Source organism: Macaca nemestrina, chromosome 2, assembly GCF_043159975.1.
Source record: "Macaca nemestrina isolate mMacNem1 chromosome 2, mMacNem.hap1, whole genome shotgun sequence".
NCBI classification, from domain to species: Eukaryota; Metazoa; Chordata; class Mammalia; order Primates; family Cercopithecidae; genus Macaca; species Macaca nemestrina.
Window position 1 is genome coordinate 171,462,299 of NC_092126.1, and position 27,729 is coordinate 171,490,027.

The following is a 27,729-nucleotide window of genomic DNA, read 5'->3' on the forward strand; positions in this document are numbered from 1 at the left end:
TAGTAGTATAGTTTGAAGTCAGGTAGTGTGATGCTTCTGGCTTTGTTCTGTTTCCTTAGGATTGTATTGGCTATTTGGGCTCTCTTTTGGTTCCAAATAAATTTTAGAACTGTTTTTCTCTAATCCTGTGAAAAATGACATTAGTAGTTCAATAGAAAGTGTGTTGAATCTGTACATTGCTTTGGATAATGTGGCCATTTTAATGATATTGATTCTTTCAATCCATGAGCATGGAATGTTTTTCCATTTATTTGTGTCATCTCTGATTACTTTTGCAGTGTTTTATAGATCTCCTTGTAGAGATCTTACACCTCTTTGGTTAGCCGTATTCTTAGATATTTCTCTTTGTTGTGGAGATTTTCTTCTTTTTTTTTTTTTTGAGACAAAGTCTCGCTCTGTCGCTCAGGCTGGAGTGCAGTGGCGTGATCTCGGCTCACTGCAAGCTCCGCCTCCCGGGTTTACGCCATTCTCCTGCCTCAGCCTCCGGAGAAGCTGGGACTACAGGCACCCGCCACCTCGCCCAGCTAATTTTTTGTATTTTTAGTAGAGACAGGGTTTCACCGTGATAGCCAGGATGGTCTCGATCTCCTGATCTAGTGATCCGCCCGCCTCGGCCTTCCAAAGTGCTGGGATTACAGACCTGAGCCACTGCGCCCTGCCGATTTTCTTCTTTTTTATTTTTAAAATGTTTGTGGGTGCATACTAGGTGTATATGTTTGTGGGGTACCTGAGATGTTTTGGTACAGGCATGCAATGTGAAATAAGCACTTCATAGGGAATAGGATATCCATCCCCTCAGGCATTTATCCTTTGAATTACAAACAATTAAATTGCTCTTTAAATTATTCTTAAAATTTAAAATGTAACTCTTTAAATTATTCTTAAAATGTAAAAGTATTATTGACTATAGTCACCTTATTGTGTTGTCAAATAGTAAGTCTTATTTATTCTTTCTATATTTTTGTGCCCATTAACCATCCCCACCTGCCCCCATTCCCCACCACGTTTCCCAGCCTCTGTTAAACATCATTCTACCCTCCATGTCCATGAGTTAAGTTGTTTTTATTTTTAGATCCCACAAATAAGTGAGAATATGTGATGTTTGTCTTTCTGTGTGTGGCTTATTTCACTTAACATAATGATCTTCAGAAAACACAACAGGTGCTAAATTTCTTAGGAAGCTAGAAACTGGATGTATTCTAAAACAAAAAGATAGTTTGAGAGATTGGAGTCTTAAAAGATAATGCAGATAATTTATCATATGTGCTTAACTGGCTCATGCAATTATAGAAGCTAAGTCCCAAAGTATGCATTCCAAAGGCCTGAGAACAAAAAGAACCAATGGTACAAGTTCCAGCTAAAGTCTGAAGGTAGGAGAAGACTGAAGTGCCTTCTCAAAGCCCATCAGGCAGAGACAACAAATTCTCTCTTGTTCAGACTTCTGTTTCATTGAGGCCTCCAAAAGATTGGATGAGCCACACCCACACTGGGAAAGGCAATGTACTTCACTCAGTCTACCAATTTAACTGTCACCCTCATCCAAAAACACTCTCACAGACACACCCAGAATGTTTGGCTGAATATATGGGTACCCTGTGGCCCAGTCAAGTTGACACATGAAACTAACCATTATACCTCTGTTTCTTTGTTTCCTCATATATCAAACTGGGAAAAAGGACTCACCTCAAAAGGTGGCCAGATAACCAAAAACGTAATGCATGCAAAGTGCTGAAATATGCTTTTGCAAAATATAGTAAGCACTCAATAAACATTAGCTGTTACTATTACATGCCTCACCTTCTGTGAGAAGAAATATGAAAGCAGAAAATTTTTAACTCTTTAGTATTCCCATTATTAAACAATTTATGTTGAAATTTTACTTAAAGATTAGTGACAATAAGTTAAAAGGAAGCTTTCTAACCCATATCAAAATGGTGGTGTTTCTACTATGTATCAAATGTGTGTTTGTATCAAAGGTCTTCGTGATGCCACGTCAACAAAATATAAATCAGTTTGTTGCACATTTCAGCACTTTCAAGAGCTAACCAAGTCTGTAGCCTCTGTCCTTAAATTTGACAAAGATCTTGCTAATGCTGATTGGAACATGATTGAGAAAGCAATTATACTTGAAAACCCATACATGGTAAGCAAGTAATATCTTTTTTATTGCTTTAATGCAGATTTGATTACACTGAAGTATATATCAGATCATAAATATTAATTCACAATTTTTAACGTTTGTAATTGACAGAGAAGTCGTGTTGATAACTCTATTTAACCAAGTAGTAAGGGGGGGTGTTAAGGAATTTCATGGTAACTGTGGGGCAAAGTAGAAGTCATAACCCCTTTGAATACATATGTTTAAAATACATGTTTTATGTTTATGTTTAAAATACATATGTTTAAATTCAAAAGAGGAAGCTGTGTACTGGAGATCCTTTTAAAAGACATCATAGGTCAGCACAGTGGCTCATGCCTGTAATCTTAGCACTTTGGGAGGCTAAGGCAGGTGGATTGCTTGAGCCAAGGAGTTTGAGACCAGCCTGGCAACATGCCAAAACCATGCCTCTATAAAATATACAAAAATTAATTGGGTGGTGGTGTGCACCTGTAGTCCCTGCTACCCGGGAGACTGAGGTGGGAGGATCACTCAAGCCTGGGAGGTTGAGGCTATGGTGAACCATGATTGTGCCGCTGCATTCCAACCTGGCCAGCAGAGAGAAACCCTTTCTTAAAAAGAAAAATTATATATATGTGTGTGTGTATATGAAAGTGAACCTTAGAAAATGGCTAGTTCTTGACCAAATTGGGAGGGGCCAGGGGCCTTTGTTTGTTTATTTAGGCTATTGTATATCTAAGCATTTGCTAGACCTTAATTTATGGTTAACAATATTTTTAATATAAAATAGAATTCAAAGCCAATACCATAAGTTTAGCTGTGCGAGATGTCACCTTCTGCTTCTGAGATATGCTTTAAGATATCTGCAGTCAGACTTATTCTTTTAAGAACACTCAGCACACTCATCTGTCATGGTTTCCCTCAAGGGAAATAGTAAAAGTTGTCCTGGAGTCCTCAGAGCTGCTGCACTTTTCCATGTCCTACATCATGTCCAATTTTCAATGGTTTTTACAATGTTTTTGTTTTTGTTTTTTTGCATCACACAATATGAGGGGCCGAGTTCTAGGAGTGCTTAGGTGAGATAATTAGTCTCTATGAAGTAGAATTCTGAAAAAGTCCATTTCCTATCCACTGAAACAGTGCTTAAAGCTCCAGATAGGAATTCAGAACTAACCATTGTACCTGCAGGAATACTGCCAGGATTTCTGGATGGAACAAGTACCGTGTCATACCCAAGGATTTCTCTAGTAGCTTCCAATACCTGATTGTGAACTTTTGCTGACTTGTCTGCATCAGAATTATCTAGAAAGCTTATTCAAAATAACGATAGCGTTTTCACCTGCTCTCTGAAGATTTTTATGCAGGTGGTCTGAGCAGGGCCCCAGGAATATTTTAAATCCACTATCCAGCTAATTCTAAAGTAGAAGCCAGTGTTGGGGCCACCACTCTGGTACTTGATCTGTTTCAGAAGGCAGAGGATCAAATGACTACATTCTCCCTTCTGTGATGCAAACATGAGGGATATTATAGTATTAAAGATAGAACGCTGACCTTGGAATCAGAAAATCTGACTTTATAGCCTAGTTTTCTCACTTAATAGCTTTGTAATTTCGAGCATATCATCAATTTTCTCTAAGCTTCAGTTTCTCATCTGTAAATTATTCATACTCCCATTTCCTTTATGTGTGTTCACTTTCTATTTTACATTAAGTGATCATTTTAAAGCAGTGGTTGTCAAGTTTTAGCTGCAGCAAAATTTTCAAATGGGGTTTTAGAAACACAGATTGCTGCCCACTCCTCCAATTATGATTCAGTAGGTCTAAGGTGGGATCTGAGAATGCACGTTTCTAGCAATTCCCAGGTGATTCTGATGCTGCTGGGAAACCACACTTTGAAAACTGCTAGTGTAAAGCATGATCATATATGTGATAGCTTTTTAAACTGTTAATAATGCCATGTAAAAGTAAAGATATGATATAACTCCCCCCCACAAAACTGACAATTATTTTACCTTCTATAACTGAGCAAATGATTAGACATCTAAGCAAATGATGAGGATCTGAACATTTTTCTGTATTTATTTCTGTAAGAAATATATGTCTAATTTCTATAAGAAATTCACTCACATTGCATTCTAGCTGGGAAAAGATAATATCTCATGATGGTTTTGATTTTCATTTTGCTATTTACTAGTGATGTTAAATTTTTTAATGTATTTGTTGACCATTGTGTGTCTTTGAGAAATGTCTGTTCAGATCCTTTGCTCATTTTCAAATCATACTATTTGTTTGTTTGTTTGTTTGTTTTTGCTGTTGAGTAGATTTGCTACCATTTTTGAAAGCAAACTGGTACAAAAACTGCTTGTGGATTATGCTAAACAATGTGTTAATATTCATGTGTTTTTTGTTCTTTTATTTATGTTTTATTTAGTTGAACCAAGAAGAAACAACAGAACAGCAGAAGGTGAAATGTCCACACTGTAACAAGGAAATAGATGAGATCCTTAACATTGAAGCAATGGAGCTGGCCAACAGGCGTCTCTTGTCGGCACAAATGGTACTGTGTTATTCTCTTTTGAAATTATTTTTGGCTAAAAATTATACTGGAAAATTCCTCCTTTATAAAGACATCTTGATCATGCTCACTTAATAGATTGTTTACAAAAGCAAAGGGAAGTTTGACATTGTCTTAGGAGTCTGCTTGATCGCAAAAAAAAAATGAAAGAAAGAGAGAGAGAGAAAGAAAGAGAAAGAAAGAAAGAGAAAGAAAGAAAGAAAGAGAAAGAAAGAGAAAGAAAGAAAGAGAAAGAAAAAAGAAAGAAAAAGAAAGAAGGAAAGAAAGAAGAAAAGAAAGAAAGAAAGAAAAAAGAAAGAAGGAAAGAAAGAAAGAAGGAAAGAAAGAAAGAAAGAAAAAGAAAGAAAGAAAAAGAAAGGAAAGAAAGAAAAGAAATTCACTCACATTAGCTTAAGTAGAGTGGTTTATTTATGAAGAAATGGCAATTTCACAGATCCCAATGGCAGAAATTGCAACTGGGGTTAAACTTCAGATGTGTTAGGCAATGAGTTCTGTGACATTGCCCATGTCTGGATCCAAGCCAGTTTTTCATGTAATGATACAGCCAAATCTTCTAATAACTGACAGAAGAGGGTATTATGTTTTCATTCAAATCTTGGCTAAAAATTAGAGAAATTCTGTAACACAGCAGCATACAAACTGTTGGAAATTTTACCTTTTCAAACTAATATTTTATTCCAATATGAAATGTAAATTTAGGGTCAAGAGGGTAATTTTTATTGCTGTTGTTTTAATTGACATATAATTATACATATTTGTGAGGCATAATGTAATATTCCAATACATGTATACATGTGTCATGATCAAATAAGGGTAATAAGCATATAGATCACTTCAAACCTTTATTGTTTCTTTAGGTTGAGAAGGTTCAAAATCTTGTCTTCTAACTATATGAAAAAATACAGTAGATTATGGTTTACTGTAATCACCCTGCTGTAGAACACTAGAATTTATTCCTCCTATCTAACTGCAAGTTTGTATTTGTTAACCAACCTACTCCTGCTAGCTCGCCTGTCCCCCTACCCTTCCCAGCCTCTTGGAGCCACTATTCTACTCTACTTCTATGAGGTCAACTTTTATAGCTTCCACGTATGAGTGAGAACAAGCAGTATTTATTTTTCTGTGCCTGACTGCTTTCACTTAACATAATGTCCTCTAGTCTTATCCATGTTGCCACAAATGAAAGCATTTTATTCATTTTTATGGCTCAATAGTATTCTGTTGTGTAAATATACGACATTTTCTGTATGCATTCGTCTATTGATGGGCACTTAGGTTGATTGCTTATTTTGGCTATTGTGAATTGTGCTGCCATAAACATTCCCCATATATAAACATTGTATTCTAGCCGGGAAAAGATAATATCTCATTATGGTTTTGATTTTCATTTTCCATTGACTAGCGATGTTAAATTTTGTATGTACTTGTCGACCATTTGTGTGTCTTTGAGAAATGTCTATTCAGATCCTTTGTTCATTTTTAAATCATACTATTTGTTGGTTGGTTGGTTGGTTTTTGCTGTTGGGTAGTTTGAGTTCTTTGCCTATTCTGGATATTAATGCCTTAGTAGAAGAATACTTTGCAAATATCTCTTTTCATTCTGCAGGTTGTCTCATTATTCTATTGATTGCTTCCTTTGCTGTGCAGTCATATTTTAGTTTGATATAATCTCATGTGTCCATTTTTTCTTTTGTTTCCTGTGCTTTTGAGGTTGTAGCCATGGAATCCCCAGTCCAATGACCTGAAGTGTTTCTCCTCCGTTTTCTTCTAGTGATTTCATAGTTATGAGTCTTACATTTAAGTCTTTAATTCATTTTGAGTTTATTTTCATATAAAGGAGAGACAAGGGTTTAGTTTCATTCATCTGCATGTGACTATTAATCCCAACACTATTTATTGAAGAGACTCTTCTTTCCCCAGTGTACGTTCCTCATGACTTTGTTGAAAATCAGTTGGCTATAAATAGGTTTTTTATATATATATAAAAATATATTTCTGGGTTTTCTATTATGTTCTATTGGTCTGTGTGCCTGTTTTTATGCAAGTACCATACTGTGTTGGTTGCTATAGCTTGTTGGTTGTAGTATATTTTGAAGTAAGGTATTATAATGTCTCCAGCTATGTTCCTTGCACTCATAATTGCTTTGGCTACTGGAGGTCTTTTGAGGTTCCATACAAATTTTAGGAAGGTTTTCTCTATCACTGGTATTTTGCTAGGGATTGCATTGAATCTGTAGGATTCTTAGGGAGTATGGTCATTTTAACAAGATTTGTTTTTCCAATATATGAACATGGAATGTCTTTCCATTTTTTTGTGTTCTCTTCAATTCCTTCATCAATCTTTTGTAGTTTTCATTGTAGAGGCCTTTCACTTTCATGGTTAAATGTATTCTCATGTATTTTTGGTAGCTATTATAAATGGGATGTATGCTTTGATTTCTTTTCACATAGCTGTTAGTCTGTAGAAATGCTACTAATTTTGTTTGTTAATATTGTATCCTGCAACTTCATTAAATTGGTTTATCAGTTCTAGGAGTTGTTTTGTGGAGTCTTTAGCTTTCCTAAATATAAGATTTTAACTTACCCTCATTCAGCATGATGTTGGCTGTAGATCTGTCATATATGGTTTTATTGTATTTAGGTACATTCCTTGTATATCTACTTTGTTGGGAGTTTTTATCATTAAACAATACTGAATTTTATCAAATGTTTTTTGAGTCTATTGAGATGATCAAATGGCTTTGTTCTTTCTGTTAATGTGATGTCTCATGTGTGTTGATTTGTGTATGTTTAAATATCCTTGCATTCCTGGGATAAATCCCACTTGATCATAGTGTATAATATTTTTGACGTGCTGTTAGATTTTGTTTGCTAGTATTTTGTTGAGGATTTTTGCATCTGTATTCATCAGGGATATTAGCCTATAGTTTTCTTTTTTGTTGTGTTCTTTGCTTTTGGTATTAGGGTAATGCTAGCCTCAAAAAATGAGTTTGGAAGAATTCTTCCCTTTCAAAAATATTTTTTTCTTGGGAGACTTTATATTACTGCTGCAATCTTGTAAGTCTTCATTGGTCTATTCGGACTTCCTATGTCTTCCTGGCTCAATTTCAGTAGGTTTATGTGTCCAGGAATTTATCCATTCCCTCTAGGTTTTCCAATTTGTTGGAGTATAGTTGTTCATAATAGTCTGTAATGATCCTTTGAATTTCTGTGGTCTCAGTTGTTGTGTCTAGTTTTTCACTTCTGATTTAATTTACTTGTATCTTCTCTCCTTATTTTCTTAGTCTAGTGGTTTGTTAATTTTTTCTTATTTAAAAAACAACATTTTGTTTTTCTGATCTTTTGTATTATTTTTGGTGTCAATTTCACTTATTTTACTTCTGATTTTTATTACTTCTTTCCTTGACCTAATTTGGGGTTTGGTTTGTTCTTGCTTTTTTAGTTCCTCGGGGTGCATAATTAAGTTGTTTTTGAAACTTTGTGTGTGTGTGGGGAGGAGGGGGGATGTAGTCTTACTCTGTCACCCAGGCTGGATTGCAGTGGTACAATCTTGGCTCACTGCAACATCCACCTCCTGGATTCAAGCAATTCTACCTGAGCCTCCTGAGTAGCTGTGATTACAGGCGCTTGCCACCACACCTGGCTATCTTTTGTAATTTTAGTAGATATGGGGTTTCACCATGTTGGCCAGGCTAGTCTCAAACTCCTGACCTCAAGTGATCTGCACACCTCAGCCTCCCAAAGTGCTGAGATTACAGGCATGAACCACCACTCCTGGCCCTCTATTTTTTTGATGTAGAAGTTTATTACTATAAGTTTCCCTCTTAGTGCAGCTTTTGCTATATCACATAGGTTTTGGTATGTTGTGTTTCTATTTTTGTTTCAAAATAAAGAATTACCTTCTTAATTTTTTTCCTTGATCTATCAGTGGTTGAGGAACATGATTAATTTCCATGTGGTTGTACAGTTTCCAATGTTCCTCTTGTTACCAATTTCCAGTTTTATTCCATTGTTGTCAGAAAAGATACTTGGTATAATTTTAATTTTTTAAAAATTTGGGGGGCTTGTTTTGTGACCTACCACATGCTCTATTCTGGAGAATGATCTATGTGCTGATGAGAAGAATATGTATTCTGCTGTTCTTGAATGAAATGTTCTGTCTATAGTGCAGTTTAAATCCAATGTTTCTTTGTTGATTTTCTGTCTAGATAGTCCTTCCAATGCTGTGAGCGGGATTTTAAAGACCCAACTATTATTGTATTGGAATCTTTCTCTTCCTTCAGATCTAATAATTTTTGCCTTATGTATCTGAGTGCTCTGGTTTTTGGTATTTATATGTCTTCTTGCTGATTTGATCCCTTTATCATTATATAGTAAACTTCTTTGTCTCTCTTACAGTGTTTTACTTAAAGTCTATTTTATCAGTTATAAGTATAGCTATATAACTACTCCTAATCATTTTTGGGTTCTGTTTGCCAGAAATATCTTTTTTCGCCCCTTCACTTTCAGTCTGTGGGTGTCATTACAGGTGAAGTGACTTAGTTGGGTGTCACTTCAGTGTGTAGTTGGGTCTTATTTTTTAATCAATTCAGCCAGTCTATATCTTTTACATGGAAATTTTAATTAGTTTACATTCAGGGTTATTATTAAAAGGTGAAGACTTATTCTTGTCATTTTATTAGTTGGTTTTTTTGGGGGGAGTTGGTGTGTATTTCTTTTTGTTTGTTTATCTTTGAAGTTTGGTGTTTTTCTGTAATAATAAGATTTGATTCCTTTTTCTTTAAGATTTGTGTATCTGCTCTATCATTGGCTTTTACATGTTTTTACAATCTTAGTTATTGTTGTTTTGCTTCCAGATATTGGACTTTTAAACATTTCTTGTGAGTCCAGTCTAGTGATGGTGAATTCTCTCAGGTTTTATTTGTCAGGGAAACACTTGATTTCTGAAGGATAGCTTTTCTGGATATAGTATTCTTGGTTGAAAGTTTTTTTTTTGGGGTCTTTCATCACTTCAACCATATTATCTTATTCTCTTCTGGCCTATAAAGTTTCTGATGAGAAATATGCTGATATTCTAATGGAGATTCCTTCATATGTGACTTGACACTTTTTCTATTTTTAAAATTCTCTCTTTGTCTTTGACTTTTGACAATTTAACTATAATGTGCCTCAGAGAATAATTTTTTAGGTTGAAACTTTTGGGGAATATTTGACCTTCCTGGATCTAGATGTCTATATCTTTTCAAAAACTTGGAAGCTTTCTGTTATTACTTTATTAAATATATTTTCTATGCCTTTTCCCATCTCTTCTTCTTAGATTCCCGTAATGATAACATGTGTTTGTGTAATGATGTCCCATAGGTCCCATGAGCTCTCTTGGGTTCTTTGGCTTGCTCGCTTGCTTGCTTGCTTTCTTTCTTTCTTTCTTTCTTTCTTTCTTTCTTTCTTTCTTTCTTTCTTTCTCTCTCTTTCTCTTTCTTTTTTCTCTTTTCTTTCTTTCTCTCTCTCTCTTCTTTCTTTTTTTTTCTTTCTTATCTATGTATCTTTCTCTTTTTCTCTTTGTTCTTTCTCTTTTGTCTGACATGGTTATTTGAAAATATCTGGCTTCGAGTTTACAGATTTTTTCTTTCTGTTTGATCTAGTTTGTTATCAAAGCTCTCAATTGTATTTTTTTTCATTCGTTGAATTAGCGCCAATGTTTCTGTTCGGTTATTTTTTTTAATAATATCTATCTTTTTGTTGAATTTCTCATTCACATAATGAATTGCTTTTCTAATTTTATTGTGTCCGCTGAGTTTGCTTAATATCATTATTGTAAATTCCTTTTCAGGTAGTTTCTGCATTTCCATTTCTTTGGGACCAGTTGTTGATGAACTATTGTGTTCCTTTAACAGTGAGATATTTTCTTGCTTTTTCATGTTTTTTGTGTCCTTGTATTGATGTCTTTAGATCTCGTGAAACACTTGCCTCTTTCAATTTTGTATAGTGGCTTTCATGGGGAAAGACTCACCTGCAGATATGTCCCAAGGTATCAGTTGGGTAGGGTGCATTAGCTTTATACTGGGTGGATACAATAGCATAGCCTCAATACAGTTTCTTCAGTTACAGTCAATGTCATTGATGCCTGTGAGTGCCTCAGTTGCTTAGGCTGCAGAAGTTTGTGTGGCTGGTATACCTATGTGGGGTCTGCTCCCTTGTGAATGAGGGAGCTGGCTATGCTACCATGGGTAGAGAACCAGGATCATCTGTGATCTGGGGGAAGTGCAGGGACTGGTCAGTCAGAATCTCTTCTCAGGTGCTACTCCCTTGAGGGCAGTGTTCCAGGCTGATCTTCACTCTGGGAAAGCAAGGGGCTGGTTAGCCAGCAGCTCAGCTCATATGCTGCTATCCTTGAAATTTTGCTTTTTAGTATAGTTAATTTTCCTTGTAGGCAAATCTAGTAAACCTAGGTAATATTTTTTAGGCTAAAGACTGTGATTTATTCATCTGAATGTCTTCAGTGAATCCCACAATGTGTAGTACATAGTAGGCGCTCAATTAATATTCACTCAATTAATTAATCTGAACGTCTTTGGAGTATTTCAGGTTTATTATAGGATCTAATAGCTCTTCTATTTTGATAACTCAATTCTTCTCTTCTTTCACTCCTCTCTTGCTGTTTAATTTCCTTTCTTTTTCTTTCTTTTTTTCTTTTCCTTTGCGTGCCTACTTTCCTTTCTTTGTTTCTTTTGTATTGAGATATATATCATTCTTTGTTTATTTCTGTCTGATAAACTAACTTCAAAAAGTATCTAATTTTGCCTTACAAATGATATAAATGTCAATAATACTCTCTAACTTTCTAACTAAAATGTTAACTATAGATGTACTTTTAGATGTACGTTTAGAGTAGCCACATGTTTTCATTTCCCTTTTCTCAATCTACCTCTACGTTCATTTAAAAAAAAAAATTGCTTACTAGGCCTTGTACCCATGGCTGGAACATGAATTTAGTTCAATGTTCTGAAACCTCTTTGTGCTCCTCTTCTATTTTTTGAAAAAAGGTTTCTTTATGTTGCTCAGACTGGTCTGAAATTTCTGAGCTCAAAGAATCCTCCTGCCTTAGTCTCCTAGAGTAGTTCCCTTCTTTTTTTTTTTTTATTATTATACTTTAAGTTCTAGGGTACATGTGCATAACATGCGGGTTTGTTACATATGTATACTTGTCCCATGTTGATGTGCTGCACCCATCAACTCGTCAGCACCCATCAACTCGTCATTTACAGCAAGGAAGGAGTTCCCTTCTTTTCACTTTTATACTTTAAGTTTTGTTTTAACGATTATGCTTATTATTCTTATAAACAAGAAGCCGTTTATAGATATATTTAATTACATATTTCATTCTTTAATATATTGATATTATAATTTTCACTGATTATTTCCGATAATATTCCCAGTTGAGAATATCTTTGAAATGTATTTTTCAATGGTTTGGCTAGTGTCTCTAGTGTAATTTTATAGAAAAAAAATTGATTAGTAAATATTTAAAGATGTTTCAGATCAAAAAATAGGAGTTTTATCCAAGTAATGATACATTTATATGAAGACAAATGGATGATTTTTATGCAATTAATAAATTAATATTTATGAAATTAAATACAGCTTTCTTTTTTGTTTGGATACCTGTAGAGTTATTTTTATTTCCTTGTAACTTAAAAATGTTATGAGGCCATGTCTTTTAGTCACTTCCCAATTTTAATTTATTTCAGGAAAATATGGTGTTCAAGAACCCACAAAATAAATGAAGGAGACTTCATTTTGAGTCTTCTTTTTATTATTAATATGATATGTGACTAAGGACTTATCTATTTAGTTTTTATTCTCCCGATCTATAAAAGGGGAAACTTATGGTGACTGAATAACCTCTTTTTCACTTGTGATATTCTATGTTTTCTGCAACGTACACTCCACGTAACTTTTTGATTTATTGCCTCAAATGTTTGGGTTCTACTATTATATTTCGATCATTGATTTTGTGCTATTGTTATGTCTTAATCAAGAAATCCCACTTTTCAAAGTAGATTGGATTTCTCTACTCTGTTCTCTAGATCCTCATTTCACTTAATATCTTCTGAGTTCTTCTTAATTTTAGATATATTTTCATGCTTATCTTGATTTGTTGATTTGGTTTCTGCATTCCCATTGGGAAAGATAATTTAACAATTAACATCTTCTGGTATCTAATTGCTTTGGTATTTGTATTGCTAAGCTTTCACGAGATCCATATAATCTTCAGCTTCCTCATTTTTTCACAAAATACTATTCTTATCTTGAGGATACTAAGAATATTTTGATTTAATATTGTTTTAAACATATTTTAATGATATTTAAGGAGAAGAGTGCTACTCTATTGAATTCCTGTAATTATGGGAAAAGTTTTTTCATCCCACATCCTCAAATGTCATTGCTGTTTCTTTCTAGTATTTCCCCAAAACAAAGCAGTGTTTAATATTCAAAACTGATCATGCAGAGAGAATCCCTGCTGCAGAACCTAGAATTCTTTGGTCATATAATAAATTTCAGTTAAGGAAGTTGGTCTACACAGTGATTCTCAACAGTGTTCAGCACATGGATGCCAGGAACAGTATCAGATACTGGTTTCCACATCATCAGACATAGTCCCTGAAGCTCAGAAGGGTCTTTACATATGTATTGAATGAAGAAGTGACTGCATTCTGCCAAACAGTAGCAGTCTCTTATTATAATATTCCTTATAAATTATAAAATTTTCTATAAATAATTATATAAGTTACAAAGCTATAATAATTTTAATCCTTATCACAGATGAGGCAGCAGAGCCTTGTTGCGGAAATATTTGAGAAAATTCAATTAAATAAAGACGTGTAGTAGGATTTTTTTTTTTTTTACTGTAGGGTTTCTCAGAGCCTTTAATATTCATTATTAACTTCTGAGATGTGGATATAGCTTGCAGCAGTTCCCAAACTCATTTGCCAACAAGTTCAGTTTATTTTTTGAAAACCTAATTCCATGTCTAGAAGACCTCTAGTTTCCTTCAGAACCAGTGTGGCTCCACCCAAAGCCAAGACCTATCTTATCCAGTAATCTTATAATCTGAACTCCATAGAAAGATTCTTTTTACAAACATATTAGATTGAGTGTTTTTACTTCTTTATCACACATTTTTTCCCATCAAGATTGTAATAAGTAGTCATTGCTATTCATGCTATATAATGACTTGAATTAATATTTCTTTTAGGCAAGCTACCAGAGACAATACAAGAATGAGATTCTGTCCCAGAGTGCTGTCCAGGTGTTGGTAGGTGCAGCAGGAAGTTTTGGTGAGAAGAAGGGAAAGTAAGTATGTTCTCAAGAGATGGCTTCTATTCTAAGCCACAGCATTTAGGAAATTACCCAAGTGAGTTTTCTTGTTTTTGTCTGATAACTTGGCTCCCTCTACTATTAACATTAATACCCTAGTATTACAGAAGAGCTGCCTGCTCTGTATCCCACCCTCAGGCCAAACTATCTATTTCCAGTTTCCCAAATTTGCTGCATTCATTCATACCTCTATGATTTTGAACAAGCTGTTCCTTCTGACTGAAACTTTCTTTGGTTCTTTGTCCTCCTGCTGCCAAAAGGTAAGCTAGGGTAAAGAACGCTTCCTTTTAGACAATTTGAATGCCAGACTAAGTAAGGGTGAAGCCTTCCTTAATCCCTCCAGGTACATCTTCCCCAATACATAGGTATTACTTCAACATCTTCTCTTAATACTCAGCACACATTTGTAATCTTATAGTGATTTCTTTAGATATAGGTCTCCAAAATAAGCTTGAGTACCTCAAAATTAGTGTTTTGGGGAGTACCCTCAGATCATCCCCTGTGGAGGAATGCTAGATCTATGATTGGGCAAAGAGAGGGGTTAAACTGCAATGCAATTGTAACAATGTCCACCCAGACACACCTTCTTGTTCTAGACAACAGTCCTGAAGACACCAAAATTCCCTGCTTAAATTATCCTAAGCTTATTTTCAGAGTCTATTTGGGCCTCTACTCCTGGTCCATCATCCCATGAGCAAACCAGGTCTTTGGTGTGCATACCCCTAAACCTGAAGGATGTGCCAACCTTGTGTTAAGTCACACTTATAACATTGTGGTACACTGAAGGATAAAGTTAGATGTTAGAAAAGAAGCAGCCAGAAATTAAGGGATATTTGCATTTCATTTCAAGTACAGACTTTCAAAGTAACTAAGAGTTTTCATTTTAAACCTAGTCATACAAATCATTATGACATTATATGTGTCATGATAGGAAGATGAAATATATCTTATTTAAAATATTGTTTCCTTGATTTATAATGCTTGAATATTTTCATCTATGGTACCAGGGTCTCCATTTGTCCTTTTGATCCAGGTCCTTCTAATGCTTTAGGTGACCAAGTAAAGTTGCGGGAGTTGAAAGAGAGGGCTGGGCAAATGTGATCAATTCAAAACAATATCATGCATATTTTAAAGAAGAAAGGTGCACATTGTACAGGGGAAGTTTTTAATAAATGACACAATAAAAAGCATCATTAATATATTTTCCAGGAGATGTTAATATAAAAATAAAACAACAGGCTGGGCATGGTGGCTCATGTTTGTAATCCCAGCACTTTGGGAGGTCAAGGTGGGTGGATTGCCTGAGGACAGGAGTTCAAGACTAGCCTGACCAATATGGTGAAACCCCATCTCTACTAAAAATACAAAAAAATTAGCCAGGCATGGTGGCATGCGCCTGTAGTCCCAGCTATTCAGGAGGCTGAGACAGGAGAATTGCTTGAACCCGGAAGGCAGAGGTTGCAGTGAACTGAGATCGCGCCACTGCACACCAGCCTGGGCGACAGAGCAAGGCTCTGTCTCAAAAATAAAAATAAAAATAAAACAACATAGAGCAATTCAGCCCACTGCCTCTATTTTTTTCTCTTTAAATGTTCCACAAAGGCAGAAGCAACATATGACTATGAAGGCAAACTTTGGAATGTATTACATTTTTTATGCATACATGTAACAGATATACATTAAATACCAATATGTGCAAAGCTATATATTATCAATATATGCCAGTCACTGTAGGGAATATTAATATTAGCAAAATGGTATTCCAGCCCCTAGAGAACTTTCTATTGATTATGCTTATATTCAGTTCTTGCTTCTTTGCTGAGCTGCCTTGGAGTTGATTTTACCATTTGCTAATTATTCCTATCAGTGCCTCATGTGTCAGGGTGACCCGTGGCAAGAAAAACAAGTCTAAGAAAAGAAAGAGTGGAGGGTTTAAACAGGAGCACCAGGACCTATGCTAAGTGCTTGTATAATTGCCTAGAAAATAATATTTTGAGCACATAGTTTATTTTTATTGAGTGCCATACCGGGTACAGTTTTAAACACTTTACACGTATTAACCTATTTTACCTCAGAAGAATCTTATGAGATAGATGCTGTTATTATATTCACGATGCAGATTTTCTTTCCTAGGAAAGAAAAGCAAAGAGAAATTAAATAACTTATGCAAGGTCGTTTGACTCATAAATTACGGAGTTGGGATTCAAAGCCAAGCTGCCTCACTGTCTAGTTAAATAGATCATACTGTTCCCCTAAATCAGGACTAAACAGTGAACACGTTGATAGGAATTCAAGAGCCTGAATTACTTAGTAATTTGTGCTGTAAAGTGTCACACATAGATATCACAATAAGACTATATTAAATGCTTATTTTTGTGGGTCCAGGGGGCCCTCTCGTTTATTATCTCTGTGGCAACACTTACCACATTTTACTGCAATTGGTATTTACATGTTTCATCCCAGTAGTCTGCTGGAGCCTTGAGGGCAGACCAGTATTTCTTTGTGGTTTATCTTTAGCATTGAACAACCATAGCAGATGTTGAATAAATATTTTTTCAATTATAAATGAAGCAAGTCATATACACATTCAACATTTTCCATTTATTTACCACATATTATATTGAATTACAGATAATTGAATGACTTCATTATTTTCGATTACATTAGTATCCCTGTAGTAAGATAGATAGATAGATAGATAGATAGATAGATAGATAGATAGATACACAAGTTTTAAAGTAAGAACATTATAATTCATGGAAAGGGCGAAGTTTACCTTTGAACTTAGGTTTCCAATGCCCTTCCATTAAGCCACATTATAAGGTAGGGCCTCAGACCCAAGGGCAGAGCCTTACTCTCCTTCTGATCATGATAATGAAAGTATCTGGTCAGCAGAAGGTAAATTCCTTGAAAAGCCAAGGAGATTGGCTAAACAAGACACAATCATATACACAGATCTGAGCTGTCTCAGTTTAAAAAAAAGCCAGCAGAAAGCTACAGAAAACTTGGGACAAGGGCTACCAAAATTATACTGAGCTCTTATAACCAGTGACTTCTCCGAGTTACCATTTAAACTCATTTTTAGTCATTCTAAACCTTACTACCTGCTTTGAAGGTGAAGACAAAGAGATGGGAAGATGTGTGATATGAGTTGGATGCCTTATACATGCTTTCCCATTTAATTATCCCAGCCTAACATCGGTATTTTTATCCTTACTTTGCAGATTAGCAAGAAGTAAATGAGGTAATGTGTCCATTGCCATACCAGACAATGGCGAGTCTAACATGAAAACCCAGGTGTCTGAATCCCAAATATTTGAAACATAGTATGTTTTCTCTCCCTGAACCTTGAAATCTCCATTATTTTCAACCATATATCTCCAATTTTTAATACTCTCTGTTTAACAAGTGAGCCTTACAATCTAGCTTCATGAACTATGCCCATGAAAATGTCTTAATCCAGCCATCATGGCACAAAATAGTCTTCCTGCTTTCTGACAGTACAACATTAAACTTATTTCAAAATGTTTAAAGCATGTTTGAAGATTTCTTTCTTTTTTTAGATGTATGCGTCTTGAGACAATAAAGAATTATTCCGAAAGCCAAAAAACAATTACCTTTACTAGAAAACTACTTCTCAATTGGGTGTATAATACCAGAAAGGAAAAAGTGGGCCCATCAAAGTAAGAGCTTTTCAACCTTATAAGAAATGCTATTATATTCACTTGAAATTCCCTGTTTATTTCTTTTAAAATTGTATCCTGAATATTTTGCAAAATATTTTGAGTAATTTTACAATGAAATTTCTTTTTAAAAATGTTTGCATATTTTATTATTTGAAAAATGGCCTTATTTACAGTCACAGAAAATGCTCACAAACATACCTACAGTAAGAAAACAAAAATAATTTGTATGAACAAATTCACTTTTTATACCTGTTACTAAATCAGCCTTGAAACTCACCACAAGTTTTGGTACCACCATAAGTTGTTAGAGTTTTCATAAAAAATCATAGGAGATTATGGCATAATCTAAGAGAAAAATGATCTGGCCAACATCCACTGTAAACCTTAGCTACATCCTTTTAATTTTTTATTTAAAAAAAAAAAAAAGGGTTTTTTTTCCTGTCTTTACAGTTGATGTAAAGCCTTGAAGTGGGTGGTAGCCACCTCAGAGGAGACTGATGAGTATCCTAGGGCATAAAGAGCTACGGAATGTTTATTAGAAATGTGAGGGTCAGTCACCACCCTAAATTTCTTATGTACATTTGTAAAGTTACTTGAAGAATAAAAAAGACAGGAATAGTATTCTCTTTTTAATTGAGGTAAATTTCACATACATAAGTTAACCATTAACCATTTTAAAGTGTACAATGTAGTGTTATTTATTAGTCCAAAAATAAACTGCATATTCATTAAGCAGTCATTTCCCATTTCCCCTTTCCACCCTTCTCCTGGAAAGCACCAGTCTGTTTTCTGTCCCTGTGAATGCATTTATTTCAAATGTTTCATATGAATGAAATCATCACTATGTAGCCTTGTGTTTCTGACTTCTTTCACTTAGCATAATGTTTTCATCCACATGGCAGAATGTGTTAGTAGTGTAAGGGTCATCCTCTTTCTAGCATGTATCAATATGTGATTCCTATTGAAGGTTGAATAATGTTCCATGGTAAATATACCACATTTTATTTACCCATTCATCAGTTGATGGACATTTGAGTTGTTTCTGCCTTTTGGCTATTATGAATAGTGCTGCCATGAACATTCATGTGCAAGTTTTTATTTGAATACCTGCTTTCTATTCTTTTAGGCATATCCCAGGGGTAAAATTGCAGGACCGTGTGGTAATTCTATATTTAGTTTCTTGAGTAATCACCAAATTGTTTTCCACAGCTGGTATATAATTTTGTTATCAGGAAATATAAGTCCTTCAACTTTTCTTTTTCAAGATTGTTGTAACTAGTTAAGGTCCCTTACAATTCCATATAAATTTTAGATTGTCTTGCTTGTTTCTGCAAAATAAAGAAAAAAGTCAAGATTTTTATAGGATTTTGAATATTGTTGGAACAATATTCAAAATAATAGTATTCGTCTCTGAAAATAGGAATTATCAAAAGTTAGAAAATATTCTCTTTATTTAAAAAAAAACATTCCAGTTTGAATTTTTCCTGTGTTATACCAAAAATATTTCTATTAAAAGTAAAAAGAAAAAGTGAACGAGATTTACGGAGGGAGAGAAAGAAAAAGGAGAAACCAGACTCAAGACAGAGGAGGATCAGTGGAAGAAATTAAAAGGAAAATTTCTGAAGCAGGATGCCAGAACGTGTTAGCTAGTGGTGGCTGCTTTCAGAATTAAGGAGGGCTGGCCAGGCGCGGTGGCTGAAGCCTGTAATCCCAGCACTTTGGGAGGCCGAGACGGGTGGATCACGAGGTCAGGAGATCGAGACCATCCTGGCTAACACGGTGAAACCCCGTCTCTACTAAAAAAAATACAAAAAACTAGCCGGGCAAGGTGGCAGGCGCCTGTAGTCCCAGCTACTCGGGAGGCTGAGGCAGGAGAATGGCCTAAACCCGGGAGGCGGAGCTTGCAGTGAGCTGAGATCTGGCCATTGCACTCCAGCCTGGGCGACAGAGCAAGACTCCGTCTCAAAAAAAAAAAAAAAAGAATTAAGGAGGGCTCTGTGGCTGTTGATAAGCAGAACAGAAATGAGTGTATTTGAAAATCATTTAATGTAAACCTTTTATCAGATAAAACTGTCTTTTTATTTTACAGATACTTCTTTTTTCATTTATGCCATACAATAGTATTTACTGAGGAATTTGAATATGTTGGATACCTTGTGATATTAATGAATATATTTCCTTTTGTAATCTCTTGGATATCCCGGTTAAATGCAATCTACCGCAGAGAATTAAAACACACTAACTACTGTTTTCTCACACTTTATGTTCTAGAGGCACTACTTAAGGTAATCTAAAATTTATGTGTGTATGGAAGTGTGATATGTCTGACAGGGAGATTTCCTAGCCTTGTTTTTCAACACTAGCAACAGACAATTTTCTGAAGGAGTGTGTGAATTTCTTCCTCACATCTCCAAACTTTAATTTTTGAAAGTGATTTTTATAGTAACTCAATAGATAATATACATACTTGAAGCACTGATTTCATATTTCTGAAATAAATTTTAAAATGGTGTGTGTCAAAGGGACGCAAAGTGAGTTTAAAAGGTATTGGCAATGTTCTCAGTCTTAGCAGTGTGGTGAGTACTTGAATGTTCGTTTTATTATTTTTACACTGGATAGATATTTTTATATCTATCTAGTATGATAGAGTAATACACAGAGTACCATGGGAACAGACAGAAGGAACTTCTTATGCGGAATAGTAGGGTCAGAGAAGGAAGGTATTCAAGGGAAAGTGACACTTCAGTTGAATTTTGAATAATGTATAGGTGTCAGAAAAGAGAATAAGTATGAATACATTGCATAATAAACAAGAACAAGGGAAAACATAGAAGCAACACTATGACACGTGTGAGGAATACCACTCCCAATGACTGAAGCTCAGGAATGAGTTGGTCAGAGTGGAGATTGGAGAGATGTTAAATGTGTTTTCAAGATATGAAAAATGAAGGAAGAGACATAGATGTGAATTAAATAATAAAGGGCAGGCCATGCTGTCTCATCTACTTTCATGACATCAACTGTCATTCATAGTCTAATGACTCCCAAATTCATGTCTATAGCTCAAATTTTATCCAGAGCCTTAGGTTATATAGGTAACTGCTGACTAGATCCTTTGGACAAAGTACTGTGCAAACATTACAAGCAGCATACTGAGAAGAAATGTGTCTTCTCTAATCCTACTCTCCCTTCAGAATTTCAATGAAGACCCAATTTCCCAAGCTGAAATCTACAATCATCTTTGAAACCTGCCACTTTCTTAGCTATAGTAGGTTTCAAGAAATCATTTTTTGAAATATACAGAAGGACTGACTGTATGAAGTATCACAAGATAGTAGGAATTTTGACTATTTTTTCCCTTGGAATAGATGCTTCAGTATTTTAGCTATTTGATTTCAAATTAGTATGATCATTTACTAGTATAAATATATATTTTAACATGTCTAAATTCAAATTCTTCTTCTTATTATTATTATACTTTAAGTTCTAGGGTACATGTGCACAACGTGCAGGTTTGTTACATATGTACACATGTGCCATGTTGGTTTGCTGCATCCATTAACTTGTCATTTGCATTAGGTATTTCTCCTAATGCTATCCCTCCCCCATTCCCCCACCCCACAACAGGCCCTGGTGTGTGATGTTCCCCACCCTGTGTCCAGGTGTTCTTATTGTTCAATTCCCACCTATGAGTGAGAACATGCAGTGTTTGGTTTTCTGTCCTTGTGATACTTTGCTGAGAATGATGGTTTCCAGTTTCATCCAAGTCCCGGCAAAGGACATGAACTCATCCTTTTTTATGGCTGCAGAGTATTCCATGGTATATATGTGCCACATTTTCTTAATCCAGTCTATCATTCATGGACATTTGAGTTGGTTCCAAGTCTTTGCTATTGTGAATAGTGCCACAGTAAACATATGTGTGCATGTGCCTTTATAGTAGCATGATTTATAATCCTTTGGGTATATACCCAGTAATGGGATTGCTGGGTCAAATGGTATTTCTAGTTCTAGATCCTTGAGGAATTGCACTGTCTTCCACAATGGTTGAACTAGTTTACACTCCCACCAACAGTGTAAAAGTGTTCCTATTTCTCCACATCCTCTACAGCATCTGTTGTTTCCTTTTTAATGATTGCCATTCTAACTGGTGTGAGATGGTATCTCATTGTGGTTTTGATTTGCATTTCTCTGATGACCAGTGATGAAGAGCATTTTTTCATGTGTCCATTGGCTGCACAAATGTCTTCTTTTGAGAAGTGTCTGTTCATATCCTTTTGAGAAGTATCTGTTCATATCCACTTTTTGATGGGGTTGCCTTTTTTTTTTTTTAATCTGTTTAAGTTCTTTGTAGATTCTGGAGATTAGCCCTTTGTCAGATGGGTAGATTGCAAACATTTTCTCCCATTCTGTAGGTTGCCTGTTCACTCTGATGGTAGTTTCTTTTGCCATGCAGAAGCTCTTTAGTTTAATTACATCCCTTTTGTCTGCTTTGGCTTTTGTTGCCATTGCTTTTGTGTTTTAGTCATGAAGTCCTTGTCCATGCTTACGTCCCAAAGGATATTGCCTAGGTTTTCTTCTAGAGTTTTTATGGTTTTAGGTCTAACATTTAAGTCTTAATCCATCTGGAATTAATTTTTGCATAAGGTGGAAGGAAGGGATCCAGTTTCGGCTTTCTGCATATGGCTAGCCAGTTTCCCCAGCACCACTTATTAAATAGGGAATCCTTTCTCTGTTTCTTATTTTTGTTAGGTTTGTCAAAGATCAGATGGTTGTAGATGTGTAGTGTTATTTCTGAGGCCTCTGTTCTGTTCCATTGGTCTATCTCTCTGTTTTGGTATGAGTACCATGCTGTTTTGGTTACTGTAGCCTTGTAGTATACTTTGAAGTCAGGTAGCATGATGCCTCCAGCGCTGTTCTTTTTGCTTAGGATTGTGCTGGCAACGCAGGTGCTTTTTTGGTTCCATATGAACTTTAAAGTAGTTTTTTCCAATTCTGTGAAGAAAGTCATTGGCAGCTTGATGCAGATGGCATTGAATCAATAAATTACCTTAGGCAGTATGGCCATTTTCATGATATTGATTCTTCCTATCCATGAGCATGGAGTGTTCTTCCATTTGTTTGTGTCCTCCTTTATCTCGTTGAGCAGTGGTTTGTAGTTCTCCTTGAAGAGGTCCTTCACATCCCTTGTAAGTTGGATTCCCAGGTATTTTATTCTCTTTGTAGCAATTGTGAATGCGAGTTCACTCATGATTTGGCTCTCTGTTTGTCTGTTCTTGGTGTATAGGAATGCTTGTGATTTTTGCACATTGATTTTGTATCCTGAGACTTTGCTGAAGTTGCTTATCAGCTTAAGGAGATTTTGGGCTGAGATGATGGGGTTTTCTAAATATACAATCATGTTATCTGCAAACGGGGACAATTTGAGTTCCTCTTTTCCTAATTGAATACCCTTTATTTCTTTCTCTGCCTGATTGCCTTGGCCAGAACTTCCCACACTATGTTGAATAGGAGTGCTGAGAGAGGGCATCCCTGTCTTGTGCCAGTTTTCAAAGGAAATATTTCCAGTTTTCGTCCATTCAGTATGATATTGGCTGTGGGTTTGTTATAAGTAGCTCTTATTATTTTGAGATACATTCCATCAATAACTAGTTTATTGAGAGTTTTTAGCATGAAGGGCTGTTGAATTTTGTCAAAGGCCTTTTCTGCATCTACTGAGATAATCATGCGGTTTTTGTCATTGGTTCTGTTTATGTGATGGATTATGTTTACTGATTTGCATATGTTGAACCAGTCATGCATCCAGGGATGAAGCTGACTTGATCATGGTGGATAAGCTTTTTGATGTGCTGCTGGATTTGGTTTGCCAGTATTTTATTGAGGATTTTTGCATCGATGTTGATAAGGGATATTAGTCTAAAATTCTCCTTTTTTGTGGTGTCTCTACCAGGCTTTGTTGTCAGTATGATGCTGGCCTCATAAAATGAGTTAGGGAGGATTCCCTCTTTTTCTGTCGATTGGAATAGTTTCAGAAGGAATGGTACCAGCTTCTCTTTGTACCTCTGGCAGAATTCGGCTGTGAATCTCTCTTGTCCTGGACTTTCTTTGGTTGGTAGGCTATTGATTATTGCCTAAATTTCAGAGCCTGTTATTGCTCTATTCAGAGATTCAGCTTCTTCCTAGTTTAGTCTTGGGAGGGTGTATGTGTCCGGGAATTTATTCATTTCTTCTAGATTTTCTAGTTTACTTGCATAGAAATGTTTATAGTATTCTCTGATGGTAGTTTGTATTTCTGTGGGATCGGTGGTGATATCCCCTTTATCATTTTTTATTGCGTCTGTTTGATTCTTCTCTCTTTTATTTATTAGTCTTGTTAGTAGTCTATCAATTTTGTTGATCTTTTCAAAAAACCAGCTCCTGGATTCATTGATTTTTTTTGAAGGGTTTTTTGTTCTCTATCTCCTTCAGTTCCGCTCTGATCTTAGTTATTTCTTGCCTTCTGCTAACTTTTGAATGTGTTTGCTCTTGCTTCTCTGGTTCTTTTAATTGTGATGTTAGGCTGTTGATTTTAGATCTTTCCTGCCTTCTCTTGTGATCATTTAGTACTAAAAATTTCCCTCTACACACTGCTATAAATATGTCCCAGAGATTCTGGTACGTTGTGTCTTTGTTCTCATTAGTTTCAAAGAACATCTTTATTTCTGCCTTCATTTCCTTATTTACCCAGTAGTCATTCAGGAGCCGGTTGTTCAGTTTCCATGTAGTTGTGCGTTTCTGAGTGAGTTTCTTAATCCTGAGTTCTAATTTGATTGCACTGTGGTCTGAGAGACAGTTTGCTGTGATTTCTGTTCTTTTACATTTGCTGAGGAGTGCTTTACTTCCAACTATGTGGTCAATTTTGGAATAAGTGTGATGTGGTGCTGAGAAGAATGTATATTCTGTTGATTTGGGGTGGGGAGTTCTGTAGATGTTTATTAGGTCTGCTTGGTGCAGAGCTGAGTTCAAGTCCTGTATATCCTTATTAATCTTCTGTCTCATTGATCTGTCTAATATTGACAGTGGGGTGTTCAAGTCTCCCATTATTATTGAGTGGGAGTCTAAATCTCTTCGTAGGTCTCTAAGGACTTGCTTTATGAATCTGGGTGCTCCTGTATTGGGTGCATATATATTTAGGATAGTTAACTCTTCTTGTTGAATTGATCCCTTTACCATTATGTAATGGCCCTCTTTGTCTCTTCTGATCTTTCTTGGTTTAAAGTCTGTTTTATCAGAGACTAGAATTGCAACTCCTGCCTTTTTTTTTTTTTTTTTTTGCTTTCCATTTGTTTGGTAAATCTTCCTCCATTGCTGTATTTTGAGCCTATGTGTGTCTCTGCACATGAGATGGGTCTCCTGAATACAGTACACTGATGAGTTTTGACTCTTTATCCAATTTGCCAGTCTCTGTCTTTTAATTGGATCATTTAGTCCATTTACCTTTAAGGTTAATATTGTTATGTGTGAATTTGATCCTGTCATTATGATGTTAGCTGGTTATTTTGCCCATTAGTTGATGCAGTTTCTTCCTAGCATCGATGGTCTTTACAATTTGGCTTGTTTTTGCAGTAGCTGGTACCAGTTGTTCCTTTCCATGTTTAGTGCTTCCTTCAGGAGCTCTTGTAAGGCAGGCCTGGTGGTGACAAAATCTCTCAGCATTTTGCTTGTCTGTAAAGGATTTTATTTCTCCTTCACTTATGAAGCTTAGTTTGGCTGGATATGAAATTCTGGGTTTAAAATTCTTTTCTTTAAGAATGTTGAATATTGGTCCCCACTCTCTTCTGACTTGTAGAGTTTCTGCTGAGAGATCCGCTGTTATTCTGATGGGCTTCCCTTTGTGGGTAACCTGACCTTTCTTTCTAGCTGCCCTTTACATTTTTTCCTTCATTTCAACCTTGGTGAATCTGAAAATTATATGTCTTGGGGTTGCTCTTCTTGAAAAGTATCTTTGTGGTGTTCTCTGTATTTCCTGAATTTGAATGTTGGCCTACCTCGCTAGGTTGGGGAAGTTCTCCTGTATAATATCCTGCAGATTGTTTTCCAACTTGGTTCCATTCTCCCTGTCACTTTCAGGTACACCAATCAAATGTGGATTTGGTCTTTTCACATAGTCCCGTATTTCTTGGAGGCTTTGTTTGTTTCTTTTTACTCTTTTTTTCTCTAAGCTTCTTTTCTCGCTTTATTTCATTAATTTGATCTTCAATCACTGATACCCTTTTTTCCACTTGATCAAATCAGCTACTGGAGCTTTTGCATGTGTCACATAGTTCTTGTGCCATGGTTTTCAGCTTCATCAGGTCATTTAAGATCTTCTCTACAGTGTTTATTCTAGTTAGCTATTCATCTAATCTTTTTTCAAGGTTTTTACCTTCCTTGCAATGGGTTCAAACATGCTCCTTTAGCTTGGAGAAGTTTGTTATTACTGACCTGCTGAAGCCTACTTCTGTCAACTTGTGAAAGTCATTCTCCATCCAGCTTTGTTCCATTGCTGGCAAGGAGCTGCGATCCTTTGGAGGAGAAGAGATGCTCTGGTTTTTAGAATTTTCAGCCTTTCAGCTCTGGTTTCTCACCATCTCTGTGGTTTTATCTACCTTTGGTCTTTGATGTTGGTGACCTACAGATGGGGTTTTGGTGTGGATGTCCTTTTTGTTGATGTTGATACTATTCCTTTCTGTTTGTTAGTTTTCCTTCTAACAGTCAGGTCCCTCAGCTGCAAGTCTGTTGGAGTTTGCTGGAGGCCCACTCCAGACCCTGTTTGCCTGGGTATCACCAGCGGAGGCTGCAGAACAGCAAATATTGCAGAGCAGCAAATAGTGCTGCCTGATCCTTCCTCTGGAAGCTTCATCCCAGAGGGGCACCCACTTGTATGAGGTGTCAGTCAGCCCTTACTGGGAGGTGTCTCCCAGTTAGGCTATATGGGGTTCAGGGACCCACTTGAGGAGGCAGTTTGTCTATTCTTAGAGCTCAAACACCATGCTGGGAGAACCACTGCTCTCTTCAGAGCTGTCAGACTGGGATATTTAAGTCTGCAAAAGTTTCTGCTGCCTTTTGTTCAGCTATGCCCTGCCCCCAGAGGTGGAGTCAACAGAGTCAGCAGGCCTTGCAGAATTGCAGTGGGCTCCACCCAGTTGGAGCTTCCCAGGCTGCTTTGTTCACCTACTCAAGCCTCAGCAAAGGCGGACCCCTCCCCTCCACCTACCATGTTGCTGCCTCGCATGTCAATCTCAGACCGCTGCACTAACAGTGAGCAAGATTCTCTGGGCATGGGACCCACCGAGCCAAGCGTGGGATATAATCTCTTGGTGTGCCGTTCGCTAAGACCATTGGAAAAGCACAGTATTTAGGTGGGAGTGTCCCGTTTTTCCAGGTACAGTCTGTCACGGCTTCCCTTGGCTAGGAAAGGGAAATCCCCTGATCCCTTGTGCTTCCCAGGTGAGGTAATGCCCTGCCCTGCTTTGGCTTGCCCTCTGTGGGCTGCACCCACTGTCCAACCAGTCCCAGTGAGATGAACCAGGTGCCTCAGTTGGAAATGCAGAAATCTCTCATCTTCTGCATCAATCACACTGGGAGTGTAGACCAGAGCTGTTATTCAGTCTTCTTGTAATGAACCCCCTCAAATAATTATTTTTAAGAAGAAAGATGTTATTACATTAAACCACTATAGACACCACAGTTGTGACTGTTGGTCACAATTCTGTAAAATTTAAAAATTATTTGTTCCAGTATTATAAATTTAGCAGATCAATTAATCATTAGATAACAGTTAAGTGAGATAAAATATGCAGGTACAGATACTGGATCTAAAATATTCACATTAACTTTAACTAATCCAAATTTCACTTTAACTAATAAAATGAACTCCTTCCATATTTGTATTCTACTAAAAATGTCATATTTAACTAGAAACCTACTTTAACTATCTTCAGTTGGCATTCA

General features: G+C 36.1%; 1 protein-coding gene across 10 annotated transcripts in view; it reads left to right on the top strand.

Annotated features, from left to right (window-relative positions):
* LOC105470402 (solute carrier family 9 member C1) overlaps window positions 1-27,729 on the top strand; it is a 134,916-nt gene that overhangs the window by 53,038 nt on the left and 54,149 nt on the right. For all 10 annotated transcript variants that reach the window (XM_011722371.3, XM_071092430.1, XM_011722372.3 and 7 more), the window contains 5 exons: window positions 1,977-2,143; window positions 4,550-4,675; window positions 13,950-14,047; window positions 17,635-17,754; window positions 19,847-20,042. In XM_011722371.3, coding sequence (XP_011720673.2) covers window positions 1,977-2,143; window positions 4,550-4,675; window positions 13,950-14,047; window positions 17,635-17,754; window positions 19,847-20,042 — 707 coding nt within the window. The remainder of the gene's footprint in view (window positions 1-1,976; window positions 2,144-4,549; window positions 4,676-13,949; window positions 14,048-17,634; window positions 17,755-19,846; window positions 20,043-27,729) is intronic.